At 41.6% G+C, this 17,868-nt stretch overlaps 1 protein-coding gene and 1 pseudogene across 2 annotated transcripts in view; one reads left to right on the plus strand and one right to left on the minus strand.

The window, feature by feature from the left end:
- Ptger3 (prostaglandin E receptor 3) overlaps positions 1–17,868 on the minus strand; it is a 78,769-nt gene that overhangs the window by 35,856 nt on the left and 25,045 nt on the right. For both annotated transcript variants that reach the window (XM_032897114.1, XM_032897113.1), the window contains exon 2: positions 4,183–4,362. In XM_032897114.1, the coding sequence (XP_032753005.1) occupies positions 4,183–4,362 (180 nt within the window). The remainder of the gene's footprint in view (positions 1–4,182; positions 4,363–17,868) is intronic.
- Positions 16,405–17,298, plus strand: LOC116895154 (annotated as a pseudogene).

A 17,868-nucleotide genomic window follows, 5' to 3' on the forward strand; every position in this document is an offset into this window, starting at 1 on the left:
AGTGAATGTGTTTACCATTTCTTTTATGAAAACGAACCCCACACTCTTTGTCTTCCTGGTCAGTAGTATCTCCAGTTAAATGAGGCCCCTCCCTGCCTCTGCTTCTGAGTTCTGTCTTAAAGGACCAGGGATTTAAACAGGTTGCAGTGGACAAAGTCTTCCCTACCATGTTCTCCACCTCATCCAGTGTACATACACATAGCCGTCCTTTCTAAAACACCAAGAACCTTGAATTGCGTGAATCTCCCCTGGCTTCTCAATAAACACTGATTTTTTTTTTCCTCCAGAATCTGAAAACTAACTACACAAGGAAATTATTTTCAAATGGCTGCTCAATTTTGGTGCTTGGCTATACACTGTCCCAAAACCTGCTGACTTTAAAAGATATATATACTTTAAATCTAAAGCATTTCACACAAGAATCCAGAGATTCACAATCAAAAGGGGACACTGATGTGGAATTCTCCAAAATACTCAAAAAGCATGAAGAGGTTGATTTGTTTTGATTTTTTTTTGGGAGATTTCTTTCTTTCCTTCATAATAAAATTGCTCCATCGAGGCTCACTAGAAACGAACAATGCAAGCCTAGTCAACAGCAAATATTTCTGTTCTCTGTTTTCTCTGAGAGGACAGGCGGGCGGGGTGAGGAAGGTGGTGGGAGTAAATCAGTTTCAAAGGTGGGTGTGGAAAGCCAGCCCACAGGCTATTTAATGTTTAGGACACACAGCTGGCAGGTGAGAAGCTCTGAAAATAATATTCTTTGTCTCAGTGGAACTCAGACAGGTAGCCATCATGATGCACATGGTGGAACTGTCTTTGCAGAGAATGCTCTCTGCTTATGGTATCACGCTGTAATGGTGAGAGTTAAATGTTCACATGGTATCACATGGTCTTTACCTTAGGTGATCGTAAAGCATGGTTCATAAAAGGTTTACTTAATTCTCTGATTTGTGCTTCATTGGCTAATACCAACTACTTCCCTGGGTTGACTTTTAAATTTTGTAATACGTTCATACATAATACTGTAAAAATGTCAGCAGTAGCTTAACGCCCATCAGCACTTTGTTACAACACAGGAAACACATCTCTCGTCTTAATCAGAGATGCACAATTTTTAGACATTTATGTATATTTCAATTTTGACATGTTTTAATTTTAAAAAAATCACAAAACAAACATCAAATAAGGATCTGTGATAGTGTGTCGCAGTCTAAGGCTGGGTGGATAAAACACATTTTAATTATTCTAGTTAAGCTATTCCAGTATTTGCAGCAACAAACACTTTGCTGGTGGCTTAACACTCTTCCCTATATCATGTGCAGCTTCAGAGTGCTTTTGTAGTTAACTGGCAACACACTTGACAATGAATTTAGAAGAGCTATACCTCCATTGCTGATTTGATCTCAGCCCAAAGGAGCTATTGAATTATTGAATCATTTTTTTATGCTGGGAAAACCTGAAAGCCAGTCACTAATTTGGGGCCTCCAATCAATAAAACTGTGAGAACTGTTGATTAAATAATCAATGAATTTCAAATCTTCAAGCACCAGGATGCTGCCAAGGTGCCACCACTTTGCAGCCTGCCTGTGAGTTTTAAGTCTCACCATTAACTTATAGGACATTGTATATTTTTCGGTAACTCTGTCAGGAGATCTTTTATGAAATAAAGAAGAATTATGCAAAAATATATGCCTTTCATTTCAGAATAGTTTAAGCCTGTTGAGATTAAATGTTTATTTAAAATGCCTGAGTATACAGCATTAGGCAAATTTGATAAATTGCACTGTTTTGTTGTTGTGATTGTTTTCTGAGATATCTCTGTGTTGCCTGGCTGGCACACCCCTGAACGCTCACCATCCAACACTGAGACTTTGGGGACTTTTACTTCTCATCAAGTTTTCCTGAACTCCCCAATGGCTTTTCGGGTAACACAACTCACAATTTCTTCCCTTGCTGCCTCTTTTAAAGTTTGTTCAAAAGTAGCCATTCATTCACTCCTATCACATAATCCCTGGATAGGAACTGATTTCGTAGCCTAGGATAAGTTTAAACCTTGGTGAGAACTGATGTTCTTTTCAGAGTGACTCCCTTGACCCGTTGGAAATATATCCTTTAGATTATTAACAGAAATGACACCCTGCTGGAAAACAGCACAGCAAATGCCTCTAAAGGCAGATCTCTGTTTACTCCACTAAATAAGAAGTCATCTGATTTACAAGTTGGGTGATCTGAAAAAAAAATGTGTCAAAAGCAGAAGTGTTGGCAGAATCTCATTTATTCATCCATTGAGCGATGTTTATTGGAAAGTCCTATATTCCAGATGCTAGAGTGGGTGTGGGAAGAAGTAACAAAATGACACCACTCAAACCCAGTTGTATTTTTACTGGATCACGGAAGGGCTCAGGAACCCCTCCGAAGCAAAGCCTCTTTGTTATAAGGTCATTTAAGCATTGGGGGAGGAGAGTTTTATCCTATACTCTATAAAGCATATGAAAGGGAGTTTTTTATAACAGGGTTAGTATAGGTTTATCCTTGTCTTTATTTTCACGTTTGAATTATGGAGACACTCTGGATGGTGACAGTGCCTCCATCAGCCTTTAAATTCTGACTCGGGGGGTTGGGGATTTAGCTCAGTGGTACAGCGCTTGCCTAGCAAGTGCAAGGCCCTGGGTTCGGTCCCCAGCTCAGAAAAAAAAGAAAAGGTTTGACCTGATTGTTTAGATTGATTATCCTAACTGTCCTAGGCCAGTGAGCACAATTAATCTAACAGACACAATGTGACAGTTACAGTCAACCCTCATCCAAACTGGTACTAATCATAAGAAAATGCCAATATATAAGAAGCAGACAGAAATCTTCAGCTTTGAAGAAACTAGGAAGCAATAAATTACACATCAGAACCTTCACATTAATTATTAATGAACTTGCAGGAAGGAGGGTGCCAAAGAGTAGACAGTATCTCAGAGGGTCCTGAAGGAACACAATGTCTGTGGGGTAACTTTTAAGCCCTTGAATCCCAAAGCTTCTGCTTGTAATCTACCTGTGAGACAAGGATACATCAAGCCAAAGTGTCAAGCCTGTGCACTTGTTTGTAAGCTGGGTGAAAAGCAAGCCTTGCCACAGAGCTGAGTGAGAGAGAGTGCTAGCCCAAGGGCAGGGGAAAGGCTGAAAAGTCATCATTAATACTCCTGTCTTACAAGGAAGCCAGACTATGGTAAATCTTTATTTAGTTTCTACATTTCTATTTGTTCTAGAATCAGAGTTGGTCTTTAAAGACCAGAGGACACTGGGAACGGGACTAACCCTCAGTTCCCAATCCAGCCTTCAGGCAGCATTCTGAAATATGGTTCATGACTCTCATAGATCAGTTAGGACTTTCCTCCAGGCTTCTAAGAATGCAAAATGTATTCAAAGGAAAGAACATTCCAAAACAGTGGGTAGACATACACTGTCTTACTTGCAGCCAAGTGGACTTGTATCTTTTTAATTAAGGAATAAACTTCCATACCAACCCAACCAAAGTTAAGTTTTGTAAGGCTATGAGCTGATAATCTATTGAATAGTATCTGAATAACATCAAGATAATAAATATGTGGATACATTATACATTTTTTAAAAATCCCAACTAGATGCTTTAAATTTTGAATGGAAAAAGGGCGTCAGAAAAGTAACAGAGACGATGGTGAAAGAGAACATGACCAATGTCCTCAGACAAGACAAATCGCTGTGGCCTCATCTCCTGCCCAAGGGTTTACACCCCCAACTCCCCACACAATGTGCTGGGAAAGCAACCACCCTTACCCCCAAGCACCTCAAGGTAGTTTATCAGTGTTTCATCACATAAATAACCCCATATTCAGCTAACACTGGCAGAGACTCAAAATGCTAGACTGTTATTAACAGATTTTCCTTTGTTTGTATTTCTGGACTTTGGCACAGAAAGGATTATCTATGTTCCTCAGACCATCTAGCTTTATATCAAAAATTCCACTCCACCACATAAACAGCAGCATACCAGAGATGCCTCGGTCCATAAGGGTTAGAGACATTGGCTGCAAAAGCTGTGTCTAAGCTCATTGGCTCTGTTCTCTTTCATGGCCCTGGCTGTACTACTTCATTAGACAAGGAGATGGCCTGCCCTTTCTGTTGGTCACTAGAGCAGCTGGAGACAGCGTTTGCTACCTGGCAGAACTTCCGAAGAAGGATCTTTCTTAGCAGCAAATAAACCCAGGGATCCAAGATCTGGTTCAGCGAAGCCAGGCGAACGGCGATTAGGAAGGAATTGCACTCCTTCTCCTTCCCCATCTGCGTCTTGCATTGCTCAACTGACATCTGATTGAAGATCATTTTCAGCATCATTATCTATGGAAGAAGCGCAAAGAGTTGTTGGCAAAGCTTGACAAGGTCACGCTCATCTCTGCAGAGCACGAGCCCACCCGATGCAGACTGTGTTTTCATGAGCTCACTGCTGATCTCTGAGTGTTGATCCAGACACTGTAACATATTGCTGCTCTGAGTTGAGCCTGTTCTATGGATTGCCCCACATTTTGGGTGATTTGACAGGAAATAGTCTTGTTTTTTTTTTTTTTTTTTAAAGTGGGCTCTAGTTTCTTGGCTTTTGAAATTTAAAAAGCCTGAATATAACACATCTCAAAATTAGCCAAATTCACCAGGCAGGCTGGCACCCAAATGAGACCTACTACTTCAGCAATAATGACGTGAGGACACACTAAGTATAAATTCCAGTAATTCTAAGTAAAATCTATTGTTGAATAAAGATGTAGAAGAAAGGGGAAAAATCAACCATATTATTATGATTCCCATCAGTGGGTTTTGTTTCTCTAGTATGGGTACTGTGGGGAGATATTCATACATGTTTGGTAGATATAAGGGCTGGGACCATTACCACTTCCCTTTATACAATTTCAAAAACCATAATTTAGTGATGCGAAATGGCTCAGCCAAATTCAAACGTAAGTTTATTAAAACTACAAGTTGTGTGGTTGCAGAGATGGCTCAGAGGTTGAGAATGCTGGCTGCTCTTCCAGAGGACTTGAGCTTGGTACTCAGCAGTGCACACATGGCAGCTCACAACTATCTGTAACTCCAGTTCCAGAGGATGGAATGTCTTCTTCTCTGGTCTCTGAAGGCAACACATACACACACACACACACACACACACACACACACACACACACACACACAGTGCACATATATACATGCAGGCAAAACATATTCGTATGAAGTAGATATAAAATTTTTCACATAGATAAAAATCTTCATCATACAAGCTATTTTATTTTTCATCTCTTTGTGTGTGGGTGTGGGTGTCTCCATTTCCATGGTAAAACAAACTCCAGAATAGTGGGCATTTGGTGCTATTCCCCATCTAGTGTAGTCCCAGGGTCTAAAGTCTAGACTATTTAGCAGATAGCAGGCAAATATTTGGCAAGTGTTTATATTTGAAGGACTATACTCTAGGGTATATATATTAATGCAATACCATGTGTCATACGTGCGGCATATAATAGGTATATGTGGGTAAATACCTGTTTCTTTCATGTAAAGAAAAGCGAAACAGGTCTTAAGCATATAAAAAGATGTTCAGAATCATTAGATGTTCAAAATCATCAGAAGAACTGCAACAGTGGAGGGAGAAGCACTTTAAACCCACACAACATTGCAAACGAGGAACCGTGGTCACCAGAAAGGTTACTGAGAGGTGGGGCAAGGGTAACACAGTGGAAATGGGTATGAATCCTGGTGCAAGCATGAAGAATGTAGTCTGTCTTTATGTCTTCACCCCAGCAGCACGAAGCACATGGTTGGGTCTTTCTGAGCAGACGTGCGTGCATTGTTATCCCTGACTGTTGTTTCCATGACAGTGAGAGACAGGAATGACCCAGACACCAATTTATGAACATAAGCAAAGACAGGAGCTGGCTTCACTTTCTAGACCTATGTGACCATTAGTCATGTTCCCACAGGTGTCTCAGAGTTACTAATGCTTCCGTAAGACACCACGACCAAAAGCTAGTTGGGTGGGGGAGGTTTATTTGCCTTACACTTCCACCTCATAGTCCATCATTGAAGGAAATCGGGACAGGGACATAAAGAGGGACAGAACCTAGAGGCAAGAGCTGATGCAGAGAATTCTGACCTCCACATCTGAGCTGTGGCACACATAAGCTAACATCTACATATACACATCATACATACAACATGCACATGTGTGCATGTGTGTGCACACATGTACATGCACACACACATACATACACACACACACACACACACACACACACAAAACGGCCATGCTGCTTACTGGCTTGCCCACCATGGCTTGCTCTGCCTGCTTTCTTCTGGAACTCAGGACCACCAGCCCAGGGATAACTCAATGGCTGGGGACTCCTCTTACATCAATCACTAATTAAGAAAATGCTCTATGGCTTGCTTACCTACAGCCCAGACGTATGAAGGCATTTTCTAAATTGGGATTTCCTCTTAACAGATGACTCTAGCCTATGTCAGGCTGACAAAATCAGCCAGCGCACCAGGCTAGCACACAGGTACTGGATAGCATTATGAATAATATGTCTTAAATAAAACATGATTAAAATTGTCGCTTTTGAAAAACATTCTTTTAAAGAATTTTTACTTTAAACTCGTGGGGCCATAGTCTCATTCTAATCAAGACCCTTCCTCATGCATTTGAGTTGGAACAGTAACAGTCACTGAGGCTGGTCTTGCTGTGCAGTGAAGCTTGTGTTCTCTAGAGCTTATGTCTGAAGCCCTAATACCCACTGTGATGGCGTCAGAGCTGGGGCAACTCAGTGTGATGGTTTGTATATGCCTGGCCCAGGGCATGGCCTCCTTAGGAGGTGTGGCCTTGTTGGAGTAGGTTTGTCACTGTGGGTGTGGGCTTTAAGATCCTCATCTTAGCTATCTGAAAGCCAGTATTCTCCTAGTGGCCTTCAGATGAAGATGTAGAACTCTCAGTTTCTCCTACATCATGCCTGCCCAGATGCTGTCATGCTCCTGCCTTGATGATAATGGACTGAACCTCTGAACCTGTTATCCAGTCCCAATTAAATGGTGTCCTTGTAAGAATTGGCTTGGTCATAGTGTCTGTTCACAGCAGTAAAACCCTAACTAAGACACTCAATTTAGATGAGACTAGAGGATGTAGCCCTCGAGATGAGATTAGAGTCTTTATAAGGAGAGTAAGAGATAGCAAATCTTTGTCCTGGCTGTGCAGATACAGCCTAAAAATGACCATCTACAAGACAGAAAACTGGTTTTTGTGGGGAACTGACTCAAGAAGCAATAGTATCTTGCAATTCCCAGTCTCCAGAACCATGGAAATACACATCTGTCATTTAAGGTGCAGCATCTTAAACTGTGGAGTTGTGACCCTATATGAGGTCGTGTCACAGAATGTAGAGGTTGTAAAAAAAAAATACAGCAAAAATATAAGGCTGTTGCATGTGTAATGACTCAGTGAGTAAGTCCCATCTATCTAGATGTGCAGTCCTGAGCTGTCTTTAGCACTGCAGTGTAGACTTGGCTCTGATTCTGTGTGTCTTGTCACACCCCGTAAGACCTACAGGACTGTCTTAAAACACCTCAACTTAGACTTGAGACTACAGCGTTAGGAATCACAGGGTTTTTATTGCACAAACAGTTCCGCTCTTTCTCCTAGAAACAGGATTGCTTTCTTATGAAAAAAAGATTTGTACTGTTCTCCAACCATCTCCCCTGACAGGCATCAAATCAGAGTATCTTTGGGTATTACAGTGTTTTAGATTAAAAAATAAATTTGTTTGAACTTAAAGACATCGGCATGGTGAAGGAAAGGATCAAAGGGGTGAAAGGAATCTTTGCAGCTATACGTCTCATAGCAGATTAATATCTAGAATACACAGAGAACTAAAAAAAAAAAACAAAAAAACAAAAAGCACCAAGGAAACAAACAATTCTAGAGTTAAAGGGAGCTTACAAAAGGCCAAGAAGTATGCTACATCTTTATCAACCAGGAAAACGCAAATCAAAACTTTGAGATTTCATCTTACTGTGGACAAGATTAAGAAAATAAATGGTAGAACCCTTTGTCCTGCCAAAGCTCGATGCCCCGGTGTAGGGGAATGTCAGGGCAGGGAGGTGGGAAGGGTTAGGTGGAAACACCCTCATAGAAGCAGGGGGAGGGGAGATGGGATAGGGGGGTTATGGACAGGAAACCAGGGAAAGGGATAACATTTGAAATGTAAGTAAAAACATACTGAATTAAAAAGTACATAACAAAAAAAAGAGAAAAGAATTGGCAACAGATGCATCTAGTGAGGGTTCCAGAAAAAAAAAAGGGACCCTCTTTACCACTGGTGGGGATAAAAACAGATGTAGACACCTTGGAAATAAGTGTGAAGATTCTTCAAAATTCTATGAATGCATCTGCCTTATAACTCGGCTGTACCAACCCTGGGTATATACCCAAAGCACTCAATATCCTGTTACAGAGGCAGACACCTGCTTATCCATGTTCATTGCTGTTCTCCTTTTAACAGCAGGGGGATGAAAACAGCTGAGATGCCCATCAGTTGATGAACGTATAGTGAAAACGCTCAATGTACATGATGAAATTTTATCAAGCTATACAGAGAAAGGAAGCTACTAAATTTTCAGGTAAATTTATAATTGAACTCAGAACTGGGAAAATGTATACCAAGTGAGATGGTCCAGGCCCTGAAAGGCAAATGCTGTATCTTTCATCGTATATGAGGGTGCCACCTTCAAATCTTTACATTTGTGAGTTTAACATGAAATGCTGGTAAGTACCTGTAACTAGAAAGAAGCCATGGAGAGACAGGAGAGTGGAACACAGGAAGGCGTGGCTTGTGGGAAGAGGGGTGGGAACACAGTGCACAGGAAGTAGAGAGAGAGAGAGAAAGAGAGCGCGCTTCATACATGAAGGGCAAGGGGAGGATACTCCTCAAAAGGAACTTTCCTTTGAGTTGTTGGTATGGCCTGTCCCAGAATCCCCCCAATGACTTATAGACCCTTGGTTACCCAGAAGAGCTTGAGGGTACCAGCTTATTGACGAGAATACCACCAGCTTTAGTCACAGCACATAGGAAATAAAGCGATAACGTGGACCCCTGGACACACTGGCTACAGTTCTGGGACATCCATGTCAGACTAACTACAGAGCTCTCGGACACAGTGCTGTGGCTTTTGAGGTCCCAAGCATCTAATAATTTGTTACAGCAGCAGTGGAAAATTAATACGTCCCCCACACTGAGCTCCAATAAACAATAAAGAGAATGAGGAGTAAGAACGCTGTCTTTGCTCAGGGATAAAGCTTGTTTACAGTCTTCATTTTCTTAGGAACATTATCAAGAACTATGAAGTAAAAGTAAAACATCGTGATGAACCTCTGCCCCAGTGACCATGATTTCTGTGTTGACAACAGACATAGCTGAACGCACCCTACTCAGCAGTGTGTGGGTAAGAGCTCAGTGTATTTGATTAAAAGCTTTAAAATAGCTCTTTTCAGCCATTTGTTTTTGTAACAAACACACTAATCCTCTCTCCCCTTATTTTAAACAACTGTAAAAGTTCTGTCTACTTCTCACAAATCCTTGTAAAGTACAATCATCTAAAAGCCAAATGTATTCGGCCACTGACTGCTTTTCAGGAATTGTTCTGACCATGCTGCTTAAAATCCCTTGCAATTATATCTTCATTTTCTTTTATAAAATGAAATATTGCATTTCTTCAACTCTTCATGGTCATAAATATTTACAAAATGATTTATTAAAGTGAGATTTTAGCCATTTTGTGAAGATCTGCTTGATAAATTAATTTCATGAGATTAATAATTCAACTTGACTTTTTAGGGGGTTAGCATAGGTTTCATGTGACACACATTGGTTAGTGCTTGGTAATTTCCTATAACTTCCCACTGGCAATGCGCTGATTATAAAATTAGTAATAAGCTCTCTAAGCAACAGCTGGCACCTGGGAAGCCACACCAGCTCTTCCCAGAATTCACGTGCTGGGACACATGCAGATGACTGGAGTTGAAGGCAGCACCCACGATGCTCCATTTCCAACTGACTGCAGAAGAGGAAGCAGGGCCTCAGATTACCATCTCATCTTGAGTAAGAATGCAACTTGGCATCTGCCTGTGTATTTCCTTATACTTAAGGAGCTAATCTGTGATGCCGATTTATGTGTGTGAGTCTGCGATTTTTTTCTTTAACCTGTTGAGACTTTACGAGAAAACCTTGGGCATGGACCTACAACTTCTGGTAGAATTCCTGGTAATGCAGTTCTCTTTGGGGAGGACATATAAAACATATTCAACTGGTACAGAAGGTATTTTTCTTTTTTCTTTTTAAGCATATATATAAAATATAATATATATACGCATGAACACACTATATATATACACATGTACACACACTATATATATACATGTACACACACTATATATATATTTATACACACACACACGTGTGTTTGTGTGTGTGTGTGTGTGTGTGTGTGTTGAATTACTATTTCTTCTGAGCAGCTACATATAACATGGGATCTGGTCAAAAGAGTCAAGAGGCAGCAGAGGTTTCTTACCTCTTCAATGAGTATCATCTGAAAGGAGAAATTTCTGCACTAAAAATAAGCAGGGTTCCCTGATCACAGACAAATGAGACTTGCAGCATTCTCAAGGGAAAACAAATTATTTCTTATCCCATGGTCCTACTCGTGTGTGTGTGTGTGTGTGTGTGTGTGTGTGTGTGTGTGTGTGTGTGTGTGTGAACATAAGCTAGCCAGAGTGGTTTTCATGTTCTGCACTTGGATTTTATTTCGTGGCAGTAAGTGTGGACTTTACATACTTAGAAAATTTCAGAACTACCCTTCATGATTCAGTAGTGCCTTGCCTTGAGCTGTTGGGCAATTGTACCATTGAGGATGGCAGCAAAGTATACCCAGACAAATGAATTTGTGTAGCAGAAATTAAAACTGGCAAGCCTCTCTTAGGCGCCATGATGGGACGTTTATACATCCTTACTTCATTCCTAATGCAATTCTTTAAGAGAAATTTCTTCATAAGCCAATTTTTATCTATAATTTTTTGCTCTGGACTCTGTTGAGCTGCAGCAGAGCAACCTGCTCCACTGGAAATTCCTATCCTTTGATGAACTTGTTGCTCTATACCACTGAAAACCAGTTTGGGCCCTTTCGAGGCTTGTAATTGCATGATGTGGAGGATCTCTGGAGGATTAGGAAAGAGCAGCCACCACTCCAAGCTGCTGCACTGTTCTCTGCTTAGCTGTCTGGTCACCCCTGAGTCCCACACTGCAGTTTCTGAGGCTACCCTTGCTTATCTGATGCAAACACAGGGTAACACACAGCTCGCAAACACTGAGGACAAGGCTGCCAGTGTCCTTTACTCCCTGGGCTGGCTTTGGCACCACTCATGGCTTTAGGGACATCCTCTGCTCTCTGGGTTTTGCCAACTACCAGTTGGACCAGTTGGACCCAATGTACAGCCCTATGTTTGGACTTTCTCTTGTTAATTATGGCATAAAGCTATTTGGAACAGAAAACAAATACAAAGGAAGAAGCTAGGAAGTGAAAGGCTATTCCTCACAGGGGAAACTTCTCATCTCTGGAGTAAATGAAGGAGAAATACAAAGTCCGGAGATTGTGGCTGGGGATTCATGAAGCTCTGGGAAAGGTGGTCTTTGGAGCAAAACTGAAGGCTGTAGACTGACACACTGCCCAAGAGTCAAAGTCCTTTCACAAATCAGACCCAGTTCTGATTGCAATTGGAGATAGCTTTAGATCTCCCAATTCACCTTCTCAGAAGCATGACTAACATAGGCACACTGCCATCTTTTTCATCTGTCAGGAAACTTGCAAACGTGACTGCTGGGTAAGTGTAATAAGCACCTTCAGTCTGCCCAGGACACCTGTTCCTAGCCAGGCTCTGTCCCTCTGTACGGCACATTTCTACAGCAGAACACTTGACAGTCAGAGACAGGACAGTGTAGGAGAGGGAACCTGCAGGGACAAACGTGTCCTCCTGTCATAGCTGGTGTACATCCATCTCATTCTCAAAGGAAACTAGGGCAGGTTCTCAAAGCAGGAATCCAGAGTGAGTCTGTAAGCCGTGCTCCTCTGGGCCACCACTTCAGGGACGACTTCCAGGTTCTTGCTCTTTTTATTTCTTCAAATATAAGTTAACTAAAATCCAAACTGCTTGATTTTACTACCATAGTGGTGTTTAAAGAAAATAATTCAAAATGTTAGTTTAATATGTATATTGTTGACATCGACATAAAATATGTAATATTTATTTAGGTTTTTTTTTTTTGAGATAAGATTTCTCTGTGAAACAGTCCTGGTTGTCCTAGAACTCACTTTGTAGACTGTGCTGGTCTTGAACTCAGAAATCTGCATGCCTCTGCATCCTAAGTGCTGGGATTAAGACACTGTTCACAGCTACAATTTGTTACTGCCAGCCTAGATATACAGGTGCCTCATGTGAGGCAGACATAAATGAATGCAGTGGCAGCCCCTAGAGGGGATAGGGACTTGACAAGATAAACAGAGAGTCAACTAACCTAGACCCTTAGGGGTTCTCAGAGACTGAACTACCAACCAAAGAGCATACAAGGACTGGACCTAGGCCCTCTGCACATTCATAGCAGATGTACAGCGTGGTCTTCATGCTGGTCCCCCAACAACTGCCGTGGGGACTTACCCTGACTCTGTTGCCTGCCTATGGATCCTGTTCCCCTATCTGGTCTGCCTTGTCTGGACTTAGTGGGAGAGCATATGACTAGTCCTGCAGTGACTTGAGGTGCCAGGGTGAGTTGGTACCCAGAGAATAATCTCTCTCTTCTCAGAGGTAAAGGGGAGGGGTCATGGGAAGAGGGAACTGGGAGGAGAGGGAGCCCACAATAGCGATATAAAGTGAATAAATGATTGGATGAATGAATGAATGAATGAATGAATAAATAAATAAATAAATAAATAAATGAGCAGGGTGTGCACATGTGTTATGGTGTGCACATGGGGGTCAGAAGATGTCTTAGTCAGGGTTTGTACTCAGCATAAAACATCATGACCAAGAAGCAAGTTGGAAAGGAAAGGGTTTGTTCAGCTACACTTCCACATTGCTGTTTATCACTAAAGGAAATCAGGACAGGAACTCAAGCAGGTCAGGAAGGAGGAGCTGATGCAGAGGCCATGGAGGGATGTTACTTACTGGCTTGCTTCCCCTGGCTTGCTCAGCTTCCTTTCTTATAGAACCCAGGACCACCAGCCCAGGGATGGCACCACCCACAATGGGCCCTCCCCCCTTGATCACTAATTGAGAAAATGCCTTACAGCTGGATCTCATGGAGGCATTTCCTTAAGGGAGGCTCCTTTCTCTGTGATAACTCCAGCTTGACTCACAAAGCCAGCCGGTACCGAGGACAACCCTGGGTGTTAGTACTTGCCTTCCACCTTGTTCCAACCAGGATCTCTTTGTACATCAACACTGTGTATTCCAGACCAGCTTTTCTATGAGCTTCCAGAAATTCTTTTTTCTGCCTCTCATCTCACTGTAGTCGTGCTGAGATTGAACACACAAGCCACTGTGCTTGGCTCATAGACTTTGGAAATTTGAACTCACAAGGCAAGTGCTTTACCCTTGAGCCACCTCCCATCCCTAAATGGCTTCCATTGAATGCATAATGTATATGAATTCTAACATTACCATTTAAAAATCACGATTTTGAATGTGTGGAAACAGAAGGCATACTGCAACTGTATTAATTAAGAATAAATTTTTGGGGCTGGGGATTTAGCTCAGTGGTAGAGCGCTTACCTAGGAAGCGCAAGGCCCTGGGTTCGGTCCCCAGCTCCGAAAAAAAGAACCAAAAGAAAAAAAAAAGAATAAATTTTTGTGTATATACACAAAATGTTAGAAGCAATTAGCAGTGAGAAAGAATTAAGGCAATTTCTGTTATCTTTTCTGTGTTTGTTGTTGTTGTTGGTTGTGGTGGTGTTGGTGGTGGTGGTGGTGGTTTGTTTCCCAAACTTTCCACAACAAACAAATTGTTTTTATACTTACAATAAAAATGTTCAATTTCAAATATCATTAGAAGGCTTAGCTCTAAAAACTTATTGGTAAAAATATTAAAATATTAAAAATATTAATGCTTGATCCTGCCTAAAACCATAATGTGATCATTTTGGTTTTTGATTCCATGCAGTCGTGCAGTCAATAGATGTATAATTTAACAATTAATAGAAAAACAATTTGTAGTTTACCAAGGAATTTGACTTAACCAACATACAAAAGTCAATGAACTTTTTGTGGTAAATGTTAGTCTCTGATACAGCCACAGCATGAAACATGGATACATGGTATAGATTAGGGATCAGCTTTCCTTTACTTTATTAATTGTTTAGGCTGGGCAGAGCAGCAAGTACCAGGCTGGAAAACGCCAGCACCAGAGTTCCATACAGGCCCAGGCTGCTGTGCCCAGCTTTTATGTAAGTGTGGGGGATCTGAACTCAGGTCCTCTTGTTTGAACAGCAATCACTCTACTCCCTACTTTTTCTTGACATTTTAAGTCAGTATACAACGTAATGGGTTTTGTTATAACATTTTCAAAAACTTTTTTTCCCTACCAGATCGGACATCCTTATCTAATTTTGTAGTGTGTCAAAATGGCAGCTATGGGTCTATACTGTGAGACACCTTCATCCTGTAGGAGGATCCAGACATACAGAGTGGCCTCCACCCACACTCATGGTCTCAACTGTACCCCACAACCTGCTCTGTTTCCCTGTGCCCTTTCTCCAGACCCCTTATTTCATCAAATGTTCACAGACTTAAATCCCCTCTCAGAAGTCACAGCACCTGTGGCCCTGTTTGCCCTCCAGAGCCAGTTTCGGTCTGTGCCCTGGAACCCCTCCTTCTAGAATTCAGGATATTTAAACCCACCTTCTAAGTCCCTCCGTTACAGTTAATTTCCCTCTGGGCTGACTTTCGAGCTGTAGCTTCAATGTATCTAAATGTCTGCTTAGCTTTTTCTTGTGTTTGGCACCTTTACAAGCAGGAGCCCCTAGTTCTGGGAAGCTCATCCTCCTGCTTTGCTTGAGTAATTCTGCCACATTTTTTTAAGGGTGTGAAACATCAATTTATCTGGGAGGTCAAAAGCTAGCATGCTATAGCCCAAGCACAGTCTGACACGGAGCCCGGTTACACTGGAGCCTGGTTACACTGTTTCTCTTTCCACCTTGAACATTTTATAGTGTTGCTTGCTTTTTTTTTTTTTATTTGATTATTTGTTTTAATTTTAAAAGCATTTGTTCAACAACGGTGTTTTCAGATTCCTGACATATGAGTCTTTGAGATTCAGGAAAAATGGTCAGTATTTCTAAGAGTTCTCAGAGTTTTCAAAATTATGACGTTTTCCACATGCTCCTGACAATCTTCACACTCCATAATTTGAGATGCTGATTTCCTGCTTGAAGAATGAAATACAGATCTTCCGGTCCACAATGGTCCCTCTGGGCAAACCCAGCAGCTGTGAGTTCCGCCCTGCCCCTTTCTACTCCACTTCCTGGGCCACAGCTCTGCCTGCAGCTCTGGAAGCCTGCTGCTGCCTGGAACAACCAGGTGAGATTCCCCCAACCCCCAAACCCCTGCCTGCTAGGTTCCCCAGTCAACCATGCAGATATGAGGTCTTCCTGGTCCTCTCTCCACTCCATCTGCTGTTCCACACCTCTACCTGCAATCCCAGAGGCTCCCAAACATCGGGGAGCAGCAAATGAGACCCCTATCCAAATCCATGCCTGCATGCCCCTCTAGGCAAACCCAACAGCTGCAAGTTCTGCCCTGCCCTATCCGCCGCCGTTCCATTTACACAGCTCCGCCTACAGCCCTGGAGGCCAGCTGCCAGGAAGGACAACCAGCTCTACCTCCAATCCCAGAGGCCTGCTAACATCAGGGATTACGGGACCTGCCAACACTAGGGAAAACCAGATAGCTAAAGGCCAGCATAAGAACACAATTAAAACAAACAAACAAACAAAAACAAACAAAAAAAAAAAAAAAAAAACAGAGCAATATGGCACCACCAGAACCCAGCTATGCTACTACAGCAAGCCCTAGAAATCCTAACACACTTGAATGTCAAGAAAATGATCTTAAATCTAATCTTATGATGATTACAGAGAATTTTAAAGAGCAAACAAGTAAATCCCTTAAAGAAATTCTGGAAAAATACAATCAAACAGGTAGAGGCTCTTAAAGAGGAAATGGACAAATATTAAGAAATGCAGGAGGAGAAGACCTTCAGCGTTGCCTTGGTGGAGCAGGACAGGCCCACCCCTGGGGTTGCAGATATGTGTAACATAACAACTTACACGACCTAGGAAAGTCTGCCCAGGATGTCTTTAACAAAGAGTATGGGCTCGGCATGGTCAAAATGGATCTGAAAACCAAGTCTTATAGTGGAATGGAATTTTCTACATCAGGTCATGCTTATACTGGTACAAGGAAAGCATCAGCAACCTAGAGACCAAATATAAGGTCTGTAACTACATACAGGCTCACCTTCACCCAAACGTGGAATACAGACAATACTCTCTGGACAGAAATCTCTTGGGAGAATAAGTTGGCTGAAGGGTTGAAACTGACTCTTGATATCATATTTGCACCAAACACAGGGAAAAAAGAGTGGGAAATTAAAGGCCTCCTATAAACAGGATTGTTTTAGTCTGGGCAGTAATGTTGATATAGATTTTTCGGGACTGACCATTTATGGCTTGGTTGTGTTGGCCTTTGAAGGTTGGCTTGCCAGCTATCAGATAAGTTTTGACACAGCCAAATCCAAAGTGTCTCAGAATAATTTTGCTCTTGGTTACAAGGCTGCAGACCCGTGCACTCATGTGAACAATGGCACTGAATTTAGAGGCTTTATCTACCAGAAAGTTAACAAGATCGAAACGTGAATAAACCTAGCGTGAACAGCTGTCAGCAACAACACTCATTTTGGCATCCCTACTAAATATAAGCTGGATCACAGAACTTCTCTATCTGCCAGAGTAAATAATGCCAGTTTAATTGGACTGGGTTATATGCACACCCTCCAACCAGGAGTCAAACTGACCATGTCAGTTTTAATAGATGGAAAGAACTTCGATGTCGGAGGTCACAAGGTTGGATTGGGGTTGAACTGGAAGCTTAATGTGGTTTTGAATAGAGTATCAATTGTCCCTGAAAATGAAGAGAAATGAACTCACTATGTTTTGGCCTTAAAATTCTGTGAAATTTCAAAAGTGTGAATTTTTTTATTCTTCCAAAGAATTGTAATTCTTCCCACACTGAAATCCAGAGGTTACAAATCCATCCAGTGGGAAGTCCTTGAAGGCATTCCTGGAAATTGTCATGTTTGTGCCACATTTCAGTTGAGTTCTGCAGAGTTAATTTAAATATGTTCCTCAGCAACGATGTAGTGTCATGTTAAAGGAAGTGATCTGCTTCCCCAGTTTGTACATCTCATCCTGCATGTTCCACTCCACTTTTCCATGACCTTTTGTTATATCAGTCTCTACTCCAGTGAGATCTTTGGTTTTACAACAAGGTAAAATTAACCCATCACATTTGGGGGAAAAGGAAATACAGGAAAATACAATCAAGCAGGAGAAAGAAATGAATAGAATTGTTAAAGACCTAAAAATGGAGATAGAAGCAATAAAGAAAACACAAATGGAGGCAACCCCAGACATGGAAAACCTAGAAAGAAAACAGGAACTTCAGATACAAGCATTACTAACAGAATACAAAAGATGAAAAAGAGAATCTTG

Source organism: Rattus rattus, chromosome 3 (genome assembly GCF_011064425.1).
Source record: "Rattus rattus isolate New Zealand chromosome 3, Rrattus_CSIRO_v1, whole genome shotgun sequence".
Classification (NCBI taxonomy): domain Eukaryota; kingdom Metazoa; phylum Chordata; class Mammalia; order Rodentia; family Muridae; genus Rattus; species Rattus rattus.